Source organism: Haliotis asinina, chromosome 11 (assembly GCF_037392515.1).
Source record: "Haliotis asinina isolate JCU_RB_2024 chromosome 11, JCU_Hal_asi_v2, whole genome shotgun sequence".
Lineage (NCBI taxonomy): Eukaryota > Metazoa > Mollusca > Gastropoda > Lepetellida > Haliotidae > Haliotis > Haliotis asinina.
In genome coordinates this window covers 33327424-33346458 of record NC_090290.1, presented here as the reverse complement: position 1 = coordinate 33346458, position 19035 = coordinate 33327424, and the positions used below count along the sequence as shown (strand labels likewise).

General features: G+C 45.4%; 3 protein-coding genes across 3 annotated transcripts; 1 reads left to right on the top strand and 2 right to left on the bottom strand.

Annotated features, from left to right (window-relative positions):
- Window positions 1-243: 243 nt before the first annotated feature.
- LOC137255683 (ganglioside GM2 activator-like) lies at window positions 244-4359 on the top strand. The gene is made up of 4 exons (XM_067793168.1): window positions 244-395; window positions 1045-1240; window positions 1748-1955; window positions 2908-4359. Exons 1-4 carry the CDS (start codon window positions 305-307, stop codon window positions 3052-3054), a joined length of 642 nt encoding a protein of 213 aa, XP_067649269.1. The 5' UTR covers window positions 244-304; the 3' UTR covers window positions 3055-4359.
- Window positions 4360-9490: 5131 nt separating this feature from the next.
- Window positions 9491-12316, bottom strand: LOC137255375 (techylectin-5A-like). Its single transcript, XM_067792816.1, has 3 exons — window positions 12109-12316; window positions 10530-10676; window positions 9491-10125 (listed from the first exon to the last, which is right to left on the bottom strand). Exons 1-3 carry the CDS (start codon window positions 12314-12316, stop codon window positions 9491-9493), a joined length of 990 nt encoding a protein of 329 aa, XP_067648917.1.
- A 3591-nt stretch (window positions 12317-15907) lies between these two features.
- On the bottom strand, window positions 15908-18495 carry LOC137255374 (uncharacterized). Its single transcript, XM_067792815.1, has 2 exons — window positions 17023-18495; window positions 15908-16930 (listed from the first exon to the last, which is right to left on the bottom strand). The coding sequence occupies exons 1-2, from the start codon at window positions 18493-18495 to the stop codon at window positions 15908-15910; spliced, it is 2496 nt and encodes an 831-aa protein (XP_067648916.1).
- Window positions 18496-19035: the final 540 nt, after the last annotated feature.

Below are 19035 nucleotides of genomic sequence, written 5' to 3'. Positions count from 1 at the left end.
TGCTGAGCCGTATACCAGATGTAGTCGTGGAGGTGAGGCATTCTATAAGGAGTCGACTAACGCCTTGTCTCTGAATCCAATTATTTTATACTGTAAGAAATATACCCATTTAGACTGAAATGAAACCCCATTGAGTTGTGAAATTCAGGAACCTGTACCTGAGGACATCTTCATTTACAGCTTTAGAATTGCACGGAGGGCTAGGCAGTAGGGGACATAACGTGGTTCGGGGACTAGGAGACAGACTATACCAGGTGGAGCGCCAGAGATAAGATATAGTTGACATACTGTACTGTTCCAAACAATGTCTGCAATGGCGGGTCTCCTGTGTCTGGTGCTATGGTTCGGGGTGTGTGCTGGAGCAGATCTCACAAAGATGGAATGGTCTGATTGCGGTATGCGTACTTCCTAATTGTCATGACATTGTCCTGCGTTAATGAATTAACAGATGTCAAATTAACCTTGACTTATCTGGTTTTGTTTTCTTGAGATTACAGTTCCCTATCTTGAAGGGCGCAAGGATTGACATTTGGTTCTATCGTGTTTATCTAGAAATTAGTTTCAGAGTTGGCCGACGTTTGAAGGACAGCAGTCGAACATATTATCAAATTCAAATAGAGCAAAATGTTGCTTGATAAAATTACCTATTATCTTTCACTGCTTACCCTGATTTAATGGAAGACATATGTAATGATTGTATGTAATGAGAGGTAACGCCAATGAAAAGGTTGTGAGGTTGTGTAGGCCATTTAGGGATTTTTTATTTACCTTTTTCCTATTATTTGCATCCATTTGATTAAAAATGGCACACGGCTTCATTAGCTCATGTGAAATATTTACACTCAGTAAGTGAGTGAAGGTTTATAACATACTTATGCAAAGACCACAATATGGTCTGAATATTGGCATCTGTTTGGAAAAGCCAATTTCTGTACACAAACAATCATGTTAATTAACCTAATAATGCGCTAATTTTACTATGTCTACACTAAGGGTCTTGTGTACAGTTGAACATGTGAGTGTGACCCTATTCTTCAACTCCAGGATCCGATTCCAGTCTTACTATCCACAACCTCGATGTTTCCCCAATGCCCATCGTTGTCCCCGGTGACATCCGCCTCACCCTCAACGCGTCGACGACGAGGAAGCAGTTGAACCAGATGAAGCTGTCGGTGCACATGAAGAGGGATACCTTCCTTCTCAACATCCCAATACCATGCCTGTTTCATGTCGGATCATGGTGAGAAATCAAAACAATAAGAGCTGTTCAAGTCTCAAAATCCAGGTTACAGTTGGTCTTCAGCAATCCATGCTTGTCACAAGAGGCGACTAACGGGATCGGATAGTCAGGCTCGCTGACTTGGTTGATACATGTCGTTGTTGGCTATTGATCAGATTGATGCTCATGCTACTGATCACTGGATTGTCTTGTCCAGACTTGATTATTTACAGACCGCAGCCATATAGCTCGAATATTGCTGAGTGCTGCGTATAGCAAAACTCACATGCTACGTACGTAAATAATAATACCTCGGTACTGCAGCTCACTCGGCTATTCGGTCAGCAGTGAAAAGTATCACCAAGGAATATGTCAAGATATTTGAGCTTATTATGGTTAATTGCAGCTTTTTTTATATAAACTCCATGCGCGAATCCAGTGACTTTTACTCTTAATAGAAAAGAAGTTGAAAAGAAATTACCCAATTCGTAAGAAACCATACCCTTCAATGTTTCTTCCTCCTTCCAGTACCTACGACGATACATGCACGCTCCTGGCGACGATGCAGAAGGAAAACTGGGCCGGCATCATGGGCGATATCGGACGCCAGATCCAACAGATGCTGGCCTCAGTGGGTATAACGACGTACTGTCCTGCCGTAGTCCAGAATATCGACCTCCAGGACTACGTGCTAAAGATGCCGGCCGTCCCTTCAGTGTTGTCGTGGTTTGCCGAGGTGAGCTGAATGTCCTCTCCGTGTTGTCGTGGTTTGCCGAGGTGAACTGTGTGTCCTCTCCGTGTCGTCGTGGTTTGCCGAGGTGAACTGAATGTCCTCTCCGTGTTGTGGTTGTTTACCAAGGTGCGCTGTGTGTCATCTCCGTGTCGTCGTGGTTTGCCGAGGTGAGCTTTGTGTCCTCTCCGTGTTGTCGTGGTTTGCCGAGGGGAGCTGAATGTCCTCTCCGTGTTGTCGTGGTTTGCCGAGGTGAGCTGAATGTCCTCCCCGTGTTGTCGTGGTTTGCCGAGTTGAACTGAATGTCCTCTTCGTGTTGTCGTGGTTTGCCGAGGTGAGCTGAGTGTCCTCTCCGTGTTGTCGTGGTTTGCCGAGGTGAACTGAATGTCCTCTCCGTGTTGTCGTGGTTTGCCGAGGTGAGCTGAGCGTCAATCACAACGGCACATCGCATTTATCAGTCTCAACTCCCTGGGGTCTATACAACTCTGGCAGCCATTTTTGGTTTTCCCATCCTTACGAGGTACCCATTCACAGCTGGGTGGACTGGGACTGATAGTCCAGTACTTTGTACAAGTTTACTGCACGTTGATTTGCTAAGAGTTTGCACGCATTTATGTGGCCAACCATCTGGTCATATACCAACAGATTCGTGGAGTTCTTTTTCAATTAAAGACGGTTGTGACAACACTGAAAGAGTTTGCACCCAAAGTTGACTCCAAGGTTTTTACCCACGGTCACAGATGGGCTTGATATCCGGCACCTCCAAGCTCGCTGGATAACTAGCCCGTCGTCTTAGATAGCTCGCCCACCGCGCCCAAAGAATTAGCTCATCTTCAGATTTCAAATACATCTTGAAACTTGCAAATGAGACAAGAGTCAGCAGACAACAAGTTTGATTTGAATGTGTGGGGTTGTTAATCCCCTTGCGGTCCATGGTTTCACCTTCTCTCCTGTACAGGGCAACTACGAGGCGACTGCCACAGCCGTGGACACAGCCTCGGGAGAGATGATGTTGTGTCTCAACCTCAAGTTGACGGTGAAGGAGAAGAAGGAGCCGTGCACGGGGTGGCTGTGTGGTCGCCGGCGCCGTCACAGTCACCACTAGGTGTACACGACATCATAGTCTCTCGCCATGGCATGACCAGCTGGGACAACATTATTATTTAATGATAATGTATTTATCTCATCAGCTATTTTTTTTGCATTAAATATTGTATTCACTGCGTGCCATATTAAAGGGATGATAAGAAAAGTTGGATTTTAAATACAATTTCGGCACAATTAACGACACGATGAAAGTATGCATAACTACCCCGTGCGCAACTAAAATCCTTCACAGTAAGCAAATTGTTCATATGAACGTTTATTACTCTTATGATAAATTTGTCGAATTCTGATTGGTTAATAGCCAAAGCATACAAAACTATGTAGGCGGATTTGACAAAGTGTACGAACCGTACACCCTGTCAAATATGTCACGTGACACTCTACACGGGTTCTACGAATGACCTCTGATGGAATGTACCTGCCAGACGGCTGATCGCTTCGAAATTTTAGGGTTGACGTTTACAATTATGGTGTATGGTCATCGACTCTTGGGGAATTAGCTCATGATTTTGATCAACATTACGTTGACGAAGACAAATGAATACGTTGATGAATACGAAGGCATAGTTTAGTTGTTCAAACTTCTGTAGATGGTTTCACAAGACATGACAAACAAGTATACATGAATGAGGTGAGCGGACCTCCAGCTCAACCCCAGGGCCTAGCCTGCAAGCTGCATAATCCTGCTCGCGGTCGTCCCTACACAGACAGTCGGAATGCCGGACTCCACACTCACATCTCACGTCTCACATGTCTCACGTGCAGTATAGATGTGAGCATACATATATATAGTTTCTAACATCAATAGACAGGCAAAGATTCAACAATGGACAGATAGAGAAACAATAGCACTTCCTTCTACAGCTGATGTGATGACTGACACAGCCAAGGGGATGACCAACAAAGGCCATAAATGTCATATACAGTAATTAATGGAAGTGACAAAGAGGAACAAGGTAGCTGACAAAACAATGTACTCTGCGGTAGTGATAAAGATCAAGATTGTAGATTGAATAATAATAAATAAATACCATACAGCCTGGCTACATAGTTTTTGGTCTGTAGATATATTTGGACGGGGCTGTCCTGAAGTAGACACTATAATAATTATGAGTGATAATATTGTTGCCATAGTTTCATTTTTGTTTGTGTCAGAGAATGTAACCAAAAATAAAATGTTCCTGTATTTCATTAAGTTATGTCGTTTAACAAAACCTCAAATGTGATTATTTTCATCATAAATTAAACCATCCCGAGTTAGCTCCCTTTATGACCCTTCATTAAATCGCATGGCGAAACATTTTGTGTCTCATTCTGTTGTTGTTTAAAGATGAGCTAAGTTAAAAGATCATGAGAGGAATAAATTCGTCACACGGTGTTCTAAAAGGGTGTGCAGGACGGTACGACCCTTGTAAATTCCGTACAGTCCCGTACACCCTTTCAAAACACCATGTGTACAGACTGAGCATTAATATTCATCAGCGGGCTGAACTTATGTGATTACGTCTGCTGACAAAGATGTTCGAGGCTGTTCTTGTAACCTCACATTCTATTGTGACGCACTGTCACAACATAGCGATTCTTTATAGATGGCACAGTATAATTCCTCTTCGGGCGTCAATGGACCTACAACTCGTATTGTCGTTCCATGATGTCCTGGGAGATGAAAGCCTGTACTCTACACTCGCCTGGTCCGTGGAGAGTCACTGAGTCAAGTGAGTAAGTGAGTTTAGTATTACACCGCTTTTAGCAATATTCCAGCAATGTCAGTGCAGTGGACAGGCTTGACATGTTTCCATGTGGGGAATCTAACCCGGGTATTCAGCCTGATAAGCGAACGCTTCAAATACTAGGCTACACCACTCCTCTCTAAGTCAAAGAGTGAGGGGTTGGACAAACGGTGAACAAATCATAAAAACTGAACTCATAAACTGAACAAAAATAGGAAAATAAACTTCCAAAACTGAAACAATATCCTCTAAAACAGAAACAAACCCCCTGGAACGGAATCCTAATCGTTTGAAATGGAAAGAAAACTCGCGTGTCAGCCACAACAGCGCCCGAGAACGGTCGCCAAGCGTACAAGACGACAGTCACAGCATTCAAAAACGGCAACCATAGCATCCCGAAACGGCATAAATATAGTGAAAGATGGCGCCGGGATGTAGCTCATCAACCCCTATTGTATCAATCTTCAAACATATGTAGATCTCATTGTCAAGCTGGCGATTGTGCACAATTTGGTCCCTCGTTCGACCGAATAGGGTTTGTTCCGAAAATTTCAACGTTTGAAAATCGGGCAAAATTGCGTTCTCATCAGAGATGAAAACATGAACTTGCTCATAATTTCAGCTGTGAATTGTGTATCGGGAGGATTTTAACATTCAATTGCAATTTTATCATTTCCATGTCCTTCAAAGTATTCTACACATACAAATATGTTTACACAATGTAACCACCAAAGTATATTAACGTTGAATGTAACGCAATGAAAACTTTATTTACAAAACTGAAGAGAAACAGTAGCACGACACCATGTCGGCATCAAAGTACAAAACCTGTTCGGTCGAACGAGGGAAGTCATCTATCTCATTCATGCCAATGATTGATATGAGTGCTGCTGACATGACAAGTATTTTCTCCACACTCCATTTTGTTTGCCAGCAAGCAAGGCGTCAAAATGTACATCCTATTCTGACATTTGATCAGCCACTATGGTGGAAAGCGCAGCTGATTGTGAAGAGTGAACCATCTGACAGCCCAATGAAATATATTGTTCTACGCCCTGGAGGATTCCACACGGAAATGAGTTAACTTGGCTGTGTAGGGCACCTAATGAGAGGATTTGCCTACAGGAACTACTGCAGATTGTGTATGCTGCAAACATGGAAGTTACCATGTTCAGTGGAAAGGCATTAGCGAGAGCAGTTAGGGGTCATTTACTTCTTGATGCAGCACTAAATGCTATACTTGTACAGAAGACGTTCAGTCTTCAATTATGTCAAACGGGAAGCTGAAGCTTCAGGTGATAGGCATGGCCACGGCATACTAACAGACGACAGCAGAACATCAGAAGACGTTTGCAAGTCACCATCCACAAATCAAACCATTCACACTGAAGAACTCCCTAGAGTGGACAGTGATTTGACAGAAACACTCATTCTCTTCAGCTGCTGCATGCAGAAATCTCTTCCAGTCTTGTCCCTGAACATGGGGTTCTTGATGGTGTGCGACAGCAGCTTCTGACAATGACACCATCACTGGATTCTCCTCACGCGGCCCGTCTGCTTCATCAAAGCAAAAAGGATATGCAACTGGTTTCTCCATATCAAGTCGATGACATGTTGCCTTATTTTGCTTCTTCTGGACAAAATAAGTATACTAGTGCTTCATCGCTGAACAAAAACAAATGCAGGAGTATTTCATGATCAGCTGTTTCAGTTTCAATCTGGCTACCATGTCATCCGCAGTAGCGACAGATGTTAGGGTGGCATGTCGTGTGATTTGGCCAAGTATTGATAAAACATGAAAACTGGTGGTTTAACAAGAGGCAGGGAATTGACAGAATCACAACGTGCATAGTGGATCTTATCCATGCCAGCTTGTACTGACATCAACAATGCTATGCAGGAAGTAACAGGGACAGATTATGTCACAAGTGAACAAAGATATAACTGATGCCAGACAAATACGGGGTGACAAGGACTCAATCAAACTACACTTGAGTTTCTGCAAGAAAGATATCCATTAATTCTAATACCACTCCTCACAACATTGTCACTGGGGTTACAGATCACGGTGCAGTTAAAGAAAAGTCCACAAAATCGCTGATTGGATGCAGTGTTCATGAACATTCTTCAAGAGACAGAAGTGACAACTGGCCATAAATCTGCTACACGAGTTGATGATGACACAAGTTGATGATGACAGGCCAACAAACCAGCATTCTACCATGACTTCAGTACATACTGGATTGTGATTGGTTAATCAACGTCATCCAGAGGCATATAATCACGTTATATACCTCTGATTTTCCAACACGTTAAGTATTTGTTTAAAATCTGAGTAACACGGTAATGGTAGAATGGAGATAAACGTATTGTGTTGGAAACTCAGCGGTATATAACAAAATTATAATAGCTCTAAATTTTGTATTTAAAACATCACGCTTCCAGTCCTGACGTCTCAGATGGTTATGATACAGCTCCATCAACAAAAGACACTGCACAGACGAGACGAACTGGTGGTGTCACAAGTGAAGACATGCTTTTCGTGTCACGAAAAGATCACTTCCTGTCTAACTCATCAAACAAGCAGCAACAAGCAGTTCATCAACTTACTGAGCCAGATTCTTCAGAAAAACAGTATCGAGACCGTACATGCAAGTGGCGAAACCGTACAAACCGCTGTAACTACATCTCCAATTACAGTCATCGGCGATGATACGGTCCTCCTTGTAATTGTATATCATCGTGCCAAACCAACAACACGTCATCTCATCATGCAGACAGAAGGCAAGAAAACAACAAAGAAACAAAGTGTTTGGAACATACCTCAACTTCAGGAGGCTCTTGGACACGATGCGTGTTTATATTTACCATTTATTCATGCCGTTGGTGGTTGTGATACATTCGGACCTTTCGGACCTTTCGGAATAGGAAACGGACAAGTCCTGTAGGAAATCTATGACAATCAGTTTAGAAAGCATGCTCACATGTTTTCTTCGGAATCATCTAGAAAAGAGTGAGTGAGTGAGTTTAGTTTAGTTTTACGCCGCGCTCAACACTATTCCAGCTATATGGCGGCGATCTGTAAAAAATCGAGTCTGGACCAGACAATCCAGTGACCAACAACATGAGCATCGAGCTGCGCAACTGGGAACCGATGACATGTGTCATCCAAGTCAGCGAGCCTGACCACCCGATCCCGTTAGTCGCCTCTTACGACAAGCATAATCGCCTTTTATGGCAAGCATGGTTTGCTGAAGGCCTATTCTACCACGGGACCTTCATGGGCCCTCAAGAAAAGAATCGTGGTAGCAGGCGTTGGCGCCGTAGTTTGTTTATACAGGTCCTCAGAGAAAGTAGCAACTAGCTCGGCATGTGTACAAGTACATACACATCCTCCTACTTCAGCTGCGGCCAGTTATCACAGTGCTCGTGTATACTACCAGGTTCAGGAATGGATGGGCAAATCTGGCAGTCTTGATCCTGATGACAGGGGATGGCTACAAGTCAACGGGAAACTTTACCCGAGAACAACAGACAAACCAGCTGCTCCTGACAGTCTACTGAGAGTCATACATCGTACTGTGACAGTAGAAGGTGAACATATAGAAAACATGGACTGGAGTGCTCTATCGCGTGTGCTGAATGCAGGGGATTCAGCTGTACCAGTTCCTTAATGGCGTATATTTTCCCTGATGAAAGTGACTAAACAATCTCAACAATGCCACCTATTGTAAGCATAATTAGTGAAAAACAGTGACTCTCCGTGTGGCGTAAGTGCATTAATTGATTCACTGTTGATATGTGAAAGCTATATTTCAAAACTTACTGGACATTGCATAAAGTCGTTTATCCATACAGAGTATCCGGCTAAAAGTGCTAATTTGATGAAATGACGTAAACATTTATATTATTAAAGTGGCAGCAACTCAATACCATACTTACGAATTATTAGTTAACATTTACTAGAAATTTACTAGAAATTAACGTTGAATTAGTTGAGTTGTTTTCCAATGTTGAATAATTTTTCAAATGTCATTTTGCCTGGAAAAATCCCTATACTACCCAATTTCAAGGTAAAATCACAAAACGTTCCCCACATATGATTTCTCTACATTTTTCATATATTATTGTAATATATAATATAGTTCAATTAACGTGAATCAATCAAAATCATTCTTTTGCAAGTTATCCTAGGTTTAGTGATTTTTACTGGACTATAACTCGCGAAGCTGAGAGTCATTACACTCATTGAGTTCTTAGGAAAGAAGTACTTTGCTCGATATTATTTTGCTAGTGTTGAGCCAGTAATTAATATAATACTAAACGATGTCCCGTGCAATTCGATATTTACGAGTGAATGGCATTGATATCTAACTAACTTACACACGTTAGAAGTCAAAACCATTCACTCGTTTCATAAATATGGTATTACATGGGACAACGTTTCGTATTCCCTGTATATCAGTTGGCACCAAACAGAAACAGTCTGAACAATGTCCACTGATGTAATTCCTATGGTGGTTAGACGTAAACAATTTCTGTCTCTAATCGAAACTGTACAAATAACATAAATCAGACTCGTAACCTGGGAACCAAAATGTTAAGAACACTTACTGTTGAAATGCTTACATGTAAACAAAGAGGCATTACTGTGACTACACCCCTTTTCCCCCGCCTTCTTTACATCTGAACAGGAACTGTAGGTTAGACAGGTTCTATAAACATGTAGATACTTTTGCATTCGTTAGGGCTACCATCAGCTAGAACCCAGGAAATTTCATATCTGTGATGGGGATTCTTCTGACAGGCATCCAACCTGTTCCACCAGGCACCTTTATGCCAGTCGGCACACAGGTTGACTGAGTTGTTGCAGTGATCCTTGGCACAGAAGTGACTCCCATTCAGGGTTGTGGCCGAGTCCCCGACGTTGAAGTGGTCTCCGAAAAAGTCATCCCCAGTGAACCCTGACACCGACAGCTGATACTCCGAAGCCTCGTCACCGACGGAGAAGGTGTCGTAAAGCACTTGTCCTGGTGTGGTATCAAATCTCTTCAATGACATGTACAGTGAGTAAGGTCTGACGCTAGTCAAAGCATGCATCTTCTCCAGACCCAGCCACATGTAACAGTTGGAGTGGCTGAAGCCAGACTTGTAGTCGGCCCAGGGAACGTCGAGGTACGTCACGGGCACCGCCTCACAGCCACTGATGGTTTTGTCCCTGAACATGATCACGGTGGTGACGCCATGGCATTCCAAGTCAAAGGGTTGTGCGGAGCTAGTCGACCAGACAGTGTAGGTGCCAGAAGAGTTACCAATATACTGGGACACGTCTGTACAGTCTGAAACAGGGAAACAGGGTTGTTACAGATCTGTCACTGGGGTGTAGGGGTCAGGTTGTTGGAGAGAAAATAAGTAAAGAAATTAACATGTTTATACTCTGCGCCAAACGGCGTCTCGAAGTTGTCCACTAATGTGCTTGATAGGCCGGAACCCGGACAATGAACAATGGGCACATTTCACTACACTGACAGGCAGTGTATCATGCCGTTTCAAATAGGAATGCGATTTTAATGAAAAATGGAAATTTCGGTGTCAATCGGTGTGTAAAGCCTATTAAATGGATTTTTATCAAAACTTATACAATACCATGGTTGCGACAGCAAGAATATGCTTTACTTGTTCCCCATATCGGTAACTGGCCCCGGTCGGCACATTAACAAACAGTGTTAGTGTCAGTAAGTACCTCTAATCCGGGTTTCACAGCGTGTTCCGGTAGTGGAGGCCAGACAACTGCAAGTTGCACCGTCTGACGTCCCGCCATTTTCACAAGCCGTCAAATCTGCTTCAGTCGTTGTCCCTAATGGAGACTCTGTGGATGGTGTCATCGCGTCTGTTGTACTAACTGCTGCTGACGATGTGGTGTCTTCTATAGTTGTGGACGTCGTCATGGTCTCAGTCTCCATAGCTTCAGATGTTGCGCGCAGAACATCAGTCGATCCCTGCATCACAGAAAGCCTGGTAAAGATAGTGCAGAACATTCCTCTATTCCTACTTGATACCATTGACGGAATATGCGTTCCATATGGCTGTACCTTTGTGGGCAGTCTATGTGGTTAGTTCACCACCGTATTGTGTGTAACATAATATAAGATCTTGCACTAAGACCCACCTAGAATCCCCTGTCGTATATTTATAGAAATTGCTGTGCGTTTGCATATAATAAATTTCAGTCTACCTAAGTTACACTTTTCTTTTCATGAAACATCCTTAAACACATTTGCCTCTCTGTGTGTCATAACACTGGCAGTCACTAAGATGGAAATATCACCTATGTCAGGTAATCTGGGAATGTTGCTATCTGCTCAGTTTGGACAACATCCACACCTTGTCTCGTCCAACAGGTGTCACATTCAGTTAAAAAGTAGCTTTAAGGTTTTAGATCTCTTTCAATCCCGCTACATGAAAATATATAGTTTTTGTTTTACAAAATCTCCCCTCCCTACAATGACATTAATGATTATAAATGTTCGTATAATTCATGTGTCATCAAGTGTATCCTGTTGCAAATGCAGAAAGGACGAGACAACTGGTAAATAATCAGCCAAGTACCCGGACATAATCACAACTATAATATAGTAGCCAGTGTTGGGGGCATGTCTAACCAAAGTCCAAGGGATGACTTGCAATACACCACAGATTCTTCTTCTAAAATATAGTAACGAGTGTTGGGGCATGTCTAACCAAGTCTCCCAAAAGCATGACCAGCAATACACCACAGATTCTGCTTCTAAAATATAGTAGCGAGTGTTGGGGGCATGTCTAACCCAAGTCTCCCAAAAGATGACCAGCAATACACCGCAGATTCTGCTTCTAAAATATAGTAGCGAGTGTTGGGGGCGTGTCTAACCCAGGTCTCCCAAAAGATAACCAGCAACACACCACAGATTCTTCTTCTAAAATATAGCAGCGAGTGTTGGGGGCATGTCTAACCCAAGTCTCCAAAAAGATGGCCAGCAACACACCACAGATTCTTCTTCTAAAATATAGTAGCGAGTGTTGGGGGCATGTCTAACCCAAGTCTCCAAAAAGATGACCAGCAATACACCACAGATTCTGCTTCTAAAATATAGTAGCGAGTGTTGGGGCCCTGTCTAACCCAAGTCCAAGGGATGACTAGCAATAAACTACAGATTCTGCCACTAAAACATAGAAGCGAGTTTTTGGGACCCCTTACAACTAGGTTCCAAAAAGGAATGACCTTCACTAGCCCACAGATCGCTGCTATCAGGTGCTGTGGTAACAATACCAAGACATAATTCAACTTACCTGTGTCCCAGCATCTTCGTGCAGATACACCTGACATGTGACGAAGGGAACGCTGCCTATGTCAAATGTCGCAGTCATCAGGTAACAGACGTCGTCGTCGGGGCAGTAGACCATGCCGATGCAGTTGTTGACGCCGACACACTGGGCAAGACATTTAGCACGAGACGATGCCACCACATGTTGCATGTTGGAGAAGTTGGCCATTGTGACAGAGTCAAGCAGTCTGTATCTATACGGCACACACTTTTTCTCGGTTACGGGGACAGCTTGCACACCCACAAGGATCAACCCTCCCAACATGTAATATACAACCATTGTCAAACCAGCTACAAGCTTCACACTGCACAACTCACAGAATGTGAGAGCAACTGATGGTTAAAGTAACTGGATTTCTAAGACATGCAAGTTTCAAGTTATAGTTAAACAAGGAGCTTGTTGAATATGCAAGTTTTGATTTTACACTTAAGACATACAAAAGTCTTCACTATAGGAAAAACGTCTCTTTCTAACTTATTGATTAAATGTTTCCCTTTTATATATACTGATTTGTAAACGGCGTTGTCCATAGCAACGATGATGTTAACTGGGGTTGATGGGTATATATTCATAAATGCATTGTCAAATCGTTTGTTTTTCTAAACACTCAAGTGTGCAGGAACTTATCCTTTTACAGCGCATGGTGTATTTTCGATATATTTCCACAGACTTCATCTTGTTGGAGAACACCCAATAAAGATCCTCGGGCTAGGCACACAACAATATGAACCGTTATATACAACATAGACTCCATTCATGCCTCCTTTGTGTTCACGTATTTTAAATTCTTTACCCATGAAAGTTTTGTCATTCAAGAATACGGTTAGTCTTTAAACTACCTTTTGTCCAGTCAAACATTGTTTGACATTACAATATGAGCCCTTCATACTTCCTAAATATTCACCAGTTTAAATTATAATGAATACAAGAAGAAAAACAACTTCCATGTTTGTATACACCCTAGTACACTGCACGTGCTACGTCACGGCCCACTGAAGGACCTGGTACATACTTTTGTACCCCTTCCCTATTTCCTAGTTCTACTTTGTCAAAAAAGGTGTTTAGCCGGCATTTTCAAATCAATCAACGAAGTGAACATTTCTTAAGAGAGATCCAACTGCTTCCCGCTTGCCCGAGGGTGGTCAATACAAAGTCTGAAAGTCCATCCGTACACGTGGATGATGCAGTGTAGTGTTTGTCTTTACAGTATTCATGACAGTGAAAAGTTAGCATTGTCATATAGATCTTGTTTGTATGTTTCATACATCAATAAACATGTTTATGTTCAGTTCACCAAGTTAGTGATAGATAGTTGTATGAATATAGCATTACCCCACGTGTCCTTCACACAGTTGTAGGAATAATGCATTAGTCCACATGGGTCCTTCACACAGTTGTAGGAACATAGCATTAACTCACATGCGTCCTTCACACAGTTGTAGGAATATAGCATTAGCTCACACGTATACTTCACTCAGTTATAGGAATATATTATTAGTAGTTCACGTGTGTCCTTCACTCAGTAACGGAAATATAGCATTAGCTCACGTGTGTCCAACACACAGTCTTAAGAATATACCATTTGTTTGTTCATCATTAATAATAATTGCTTTAACCATTTATTATGGTACGAGTCTTAACTATTATGTGGATTATGTTGTATTTTGTGATTAATGATTTAGATTGTTTTATAATCATTTGATATCTGTTTTGCAGATTTATACAACGTGATTCTAAGTACTCCAGCAGACCTGATGATACAATGCCGGTCTGATCGATCGTGTGATCGGACTATACCATGAACATGTGTTTATGAAACAATCCGACCGCGAGGACATCTTGTAGTGAGTGTAGGGTCACAAACACACGCAAAGGCAACACAACTGTTCACCTAAAACACGGGAATCTATGATAAAAGTTTAGTATATCACTTTTACCGACACATTTAAATCCTGAGATTACGCGTGATAAAAACGTTCGTCATAGTAGCATCTTATTGAAACCTGGGTCTTGCTGGCAACATCATATTCTCATCAGTTTTTGTGATCTGTTGTTTAGTTTCTTCTAGTGAATTACGTTTGTATTTTGAAGCAAGTTAATTTTTTCGTCTAAGCCCAATAAGCAAAGCTGTACGTATATTTAGATAATTTTGATGACTTACCCAGTTTTCATTTCTTTTTTTGATGGAACCTGAAGTTTTATCGTGTGACGTATGATGATTTCAGTGGTATCAGGCTAACTGCCCCCCGGACAACTGCCCCCCGACAACTGTCCCCCGGACAGCTGCCCCCGGGTTAATAGCCCCGCCAGTCACCATCTTGGTCCTCTGTACTTCATTCAGTGCCTGTTCTTTTTGCAAGACTCCAATAAATGTCCAGATGTTGGGATGGCTAGCCTGTATGCTGGACTGCAGGTGGCGATGAAAGCCTTCAACAGCATTGTTTGTCCATGGTATGTCTGACTCATTTCTGCCGTGAACATTCCAAAGGTCTATTTTGTATCGAGTGGGGCGTCTACCTCGTCGATGGGGGCGGCCAATGTATGTATCTTCGAAGTAGTTGATTACTGGCTGGAGGACCTCTGGAGGACCCTTCTGTTGAAGGGTATCAAAGGCAGTTGGTTTGTTGTAATTATGGGGGGGGGGGGGGGGGGGGGCACTTGTCCCAGGGGGCAATTAGCCAAGGGGGCACAATGGACGGGGGGGGGGGGGGGGGGGGGGCAGATAGCCAGGGGGCACTTGTCTGTTTGGCAGTTAGCCTAGACCAGATTTCAATAACTTCAAAATCCTTACAACTATAAGGAAAAGTGGTCTACCATTAATTCAGAATAATTAGAATTCAGAATAAAAAGACAGAATAATCATTTGACTGAAATGTGACCTCCTCATATCCAACTTTGTTTTGACAATGTTTCATGCATGTTTACCGCATTGATGCAATACCATGCATTGAGTATTATTGGGTTATTTTCTATATGAATTGATATACAAATGACAAATAAACAAAGACACATTAGGCATTTATTCACTGCTGGTCATGTAGTGTCATGTTGTGAACTGTTGCCAAGGACTTCCGTGAAACCTGAATATCAGTCAGTCTAAAATATAACATTTTTGATTAAATGTCATTTTTTATACTTACCTGGTAGAAAGCCAACAATGCCCACGCGAGTGGCGCTTACTCAATTTCTCTCATAACACAGTCTACAAAAAGTAGAGACGCGAGGTCAACATACGGGCGGTAGGTCACCCAGGTCACGAGATGACCTGGACACGTCATTCCCTTACCCAGCGAGGCAGACAACAAAACCCTCAGGAGGGGAGGCTGGGCGGGAACTCCCGACTGTTGGCTTTCTACCAGGTAAGTATAAAAAATGACATTTAATCAAAAATGTTATATTTTTTACATACTTATCAGGTAAGAAAGCCAACAATGCCCAGAATGGCACAGAGGCGGAGGGCTGAGAGCGTGGACGCGAGACCTCGCCCGTGCGTCTCTACGTAAAGAGGAACCAAGAAACCCTGAGGAGAGCGATCCACCCGCACTATAGGGCGGGTAGGACACCAACCGCTGTCCGGACATCTCCGATAAGGAGGAGGGATCGGCCGACAACCCCGGAAGGGAAACCCAACACGAGAAAAGACAGCTCAACACTGAAGGAGTGGAGAGAAGCAACAGAAAAGTTTATTTGAGGCAAAAAGGGTGTGTAGCTGAGGTCCCCAGCTTGGCACCATACGAGAGGCGGGGGAGTGTAGGCCACCTAAAGAGGAGCAGCCCCGCGCCGAATAAAAGGGTAAGGATCCCCCGTTCTTTGCTGGGCAAAGACCTGGGGTCCTAGCCTTGAAATGCCCGCCAGATCCTCGTTGGAGAGGGTTCGTAAATAGTGGTTGGCGAACACCAAGCCAGACTTCCAGAAGCAGCCCGCCATGATGTCCGCCACCGCAATGTTGCGGTGATAAGCCATGGTGGCCGAGACGGCCCTGATCTCGTGTGGGTTGGTTCGAGTCGGAAGAGGTCTGTCCTGGCCTTTGTAGGCCTCTATGATGGCCGACCGAAGGTATACCCCAAGAGCTCTCCGATCAATCTCCCTTTTGCTCCTCTGGGAGTGAGGGAGGAAGAGCCTCCGCCGCCCCTGCCTAAGGGAGCGGGTACGGTCGGTATACACTCGGAGAGCCCTGACAGGGCAGAGAGAGAGTGCTCCCTCCTCCGTCGGGTCTACCAACGGCCCTAAGGAAGGGATGTGGAAGGTACGTCCCAGTTCGTCTGCCTGTTGGTTCTTGCAAACGAAGTCGGGGGCGAGGCCCAAGGACGCCGATCCGCCATCCGTGGCCTCAAATCTCAGGAGATCCGCCTGAAGAGCGTGAAGCTCCGATATTCGGGCCGCCGAGGCCATGGCCACTAGAAAGGTGGTCTTCACCGTGACGCGGAGGAGGGGAGCCTCTTCCAGAGGCTCATAAAAATCTGACTTGAGGTGGTCAAGGACCACTGCCAGATCCCACTCAGGAGCCCTCGGCTTGCGCCGACCCTCCGCCTGTCGGAAAGACTTGATGAGCTCCCTCAGTACAGAAATGTCCAGTCCCGGCGACCTCTTCCTTATAACGGACATGATGGCCGCCAGATTGGTGTTAATGGAGGAGGCCTTGAGCCCTCGAACGTTGCGCAAGTGAACCAGATAATCAGCTATCTGGGGAAGAGTGGCAGAACCGGCCTCCACGCCGTTGTCTTCACAGAAGGAGGAAAAGGAACCCCACTGGAAGTCATAGAGCTTCTGCGTGGTTTTCCTCTGTGAGGAAGCCAAGGCCGAGGCTACTCGCTTGGAGTATCCACTGTTCCTGAGCCCCCTTTGAATACAAGCCAAACGTGCAGATCGAATACCTGAGGGTTTTCGTGAACACGGCCGCTTGGCTTGCTTATGAGAAGGTCCCTCCGGTGAGGGATCTGAACGGGATCCTGCAGACAGAGTCTGCGAAGGGGAACGAACCAGGGCCGGGCAGGCCACATGGGAGCCACCAGAAGCAGTCTGATGGACTTGGTGGTCTGAAGCTTGGCCACTACCTGTGCTAGAACCGCTGGGGGAGGGAAGGCATAAGCGTCCATCCCTTCCCACTCTAACGACAGTGCATCGACGGCCCAGGCCACTGGGTCCGGCACGGGGGATACATAGATCGGGAGCTGGCAGTTCAGCCTGGTGGCAAACAGATCCAACATGGGCCTGCCGAACTGGAGACAGAGGGACTGAAACGTCTGCGGGTTCAGTTGCCACTCTGTCGAAGGAGGCGCGTCCGGCCGGGAGAGAGCATCTGCCAGGACGTTCTTGGCTCCTGGAATGTGAACTGCACGGATGCTCAGGCAGAGCCTGTCTACCAGTTCGAACAGGCGGAGGGTCAGGTCTAGGAGAGGAGTGGCTCTGGTGGAGCCTTGACGGTTGATCGTCCAGGCTGCGACTGAGCTGTCCGTGTGGACCAGTAAGGTCTGGTGCCTGAGGGGAACGGACCAATGGAGGATGGCAAGTCGTATGGCGTCCAACTCCAGCACATTGATGTGCCGGTCCTGCTGGGTTGCCGACCAGGTACCTGCCGTCTGGTCCGACCCCAAGTGAGCGCCCCATCCTTGGGTGGAGGCGTCCACGAAAAGGTGACTGGTCGGGAGAGGTGTCCTTAGGGGAACTCCTTTGAGGACGTTGTCGTCCACTTGCCACCAGGTGAGGAAGTGTCTGAGGTGAGGTGGGAGACTTATTGGGTGAAGACAGTGGGTCTCCCTGACGTGCTCGTTGAGGAACACCTGAAGAGGTCGGAGCATCAGCCTCCCCCTTATGGTTAGATCCTGGGCTGACGTCAGGAGGCCCAATATCCGCTGCCACTGCCTGAGGGACAGGGGCTCTGATAGTGCCCGAGTCATCAGGGGCGCTAGCCTGGTCATCCACTCCTTGGGTACAAAAGCCTTGAAGGCTACTGTATCCAGTATGGCACCTAGGTATTGGAGAGAGGTGGTTGGTACCAGGTCCGACTTCTCCAGGTTCACTAGCCACCCTAGGCGTCGAAGGAGGTGGATGACGAGGTCCCGTTGCGCCTCGAGAATGGAGGGCGAAGGGTTGTGAGCGAACCCATCGTCCAGGTACATAAGGAATTGGACCTGGAGTTCGTGGAGGAACTGGACGATGGGTTGGGTCACACGAGTGAACAGCCATGGGGCAGAGGAAATCCCGAACGGGAGGACATTCCACTGAAAGTGCCTGCCCCCCAGGACGAAACGGAGGTACCTGCGATCCGCCAAGTGAATGGGGATGTGCAGGTACGCATCCTGGAGGTCGAGGGACACCATGTAGTCCGAGGGCTCCAGTAACCGCATGGCTGATGGAACAGTCAAGAGTCGAAAATATGGCGGCTGGTATGAGGTAGGAGGAGTTGAACTCCTTCAAATCGTGAATCAGCCGCCATTTCCCCGAGTTGCGTTTGGGCCTGACAAAAACGGGGGAATAGAACCCGGGAGTCAGATCCTGGAGGGGGATTTCCTGAACTGCCCCCTTGGAGACTAGAGACTCCACCTGCTCTAAGGTGAGTTGGAACCTGACCGAGTCCATCGGACGTTCCACCGGAGAGCAGGTTAGAGGGGGCGGAGAGGAGATCGGGATGCGGAAGCCACGCTCCAGGATCCGACACACGAATGGGTCTAGTCCTAGCTGACGCCAGTTTGGGACAAAGAGGCTCAAGCAGCCGCCAACGGGTCCGTCGAAAGGAGGAATGATAGGTGGCGGAAGGATTGGTGGGCACCAAGAGTCACTTCTTCTTGGACGTCCACTTGCCCTTGTTCCGCTTCCGCGGAGTGCCCTTGCTGGGGGTTTGGAATCCCTGGTTAGCCTGGCTGGGCTGGTTGGACTGGTTCGTGGGT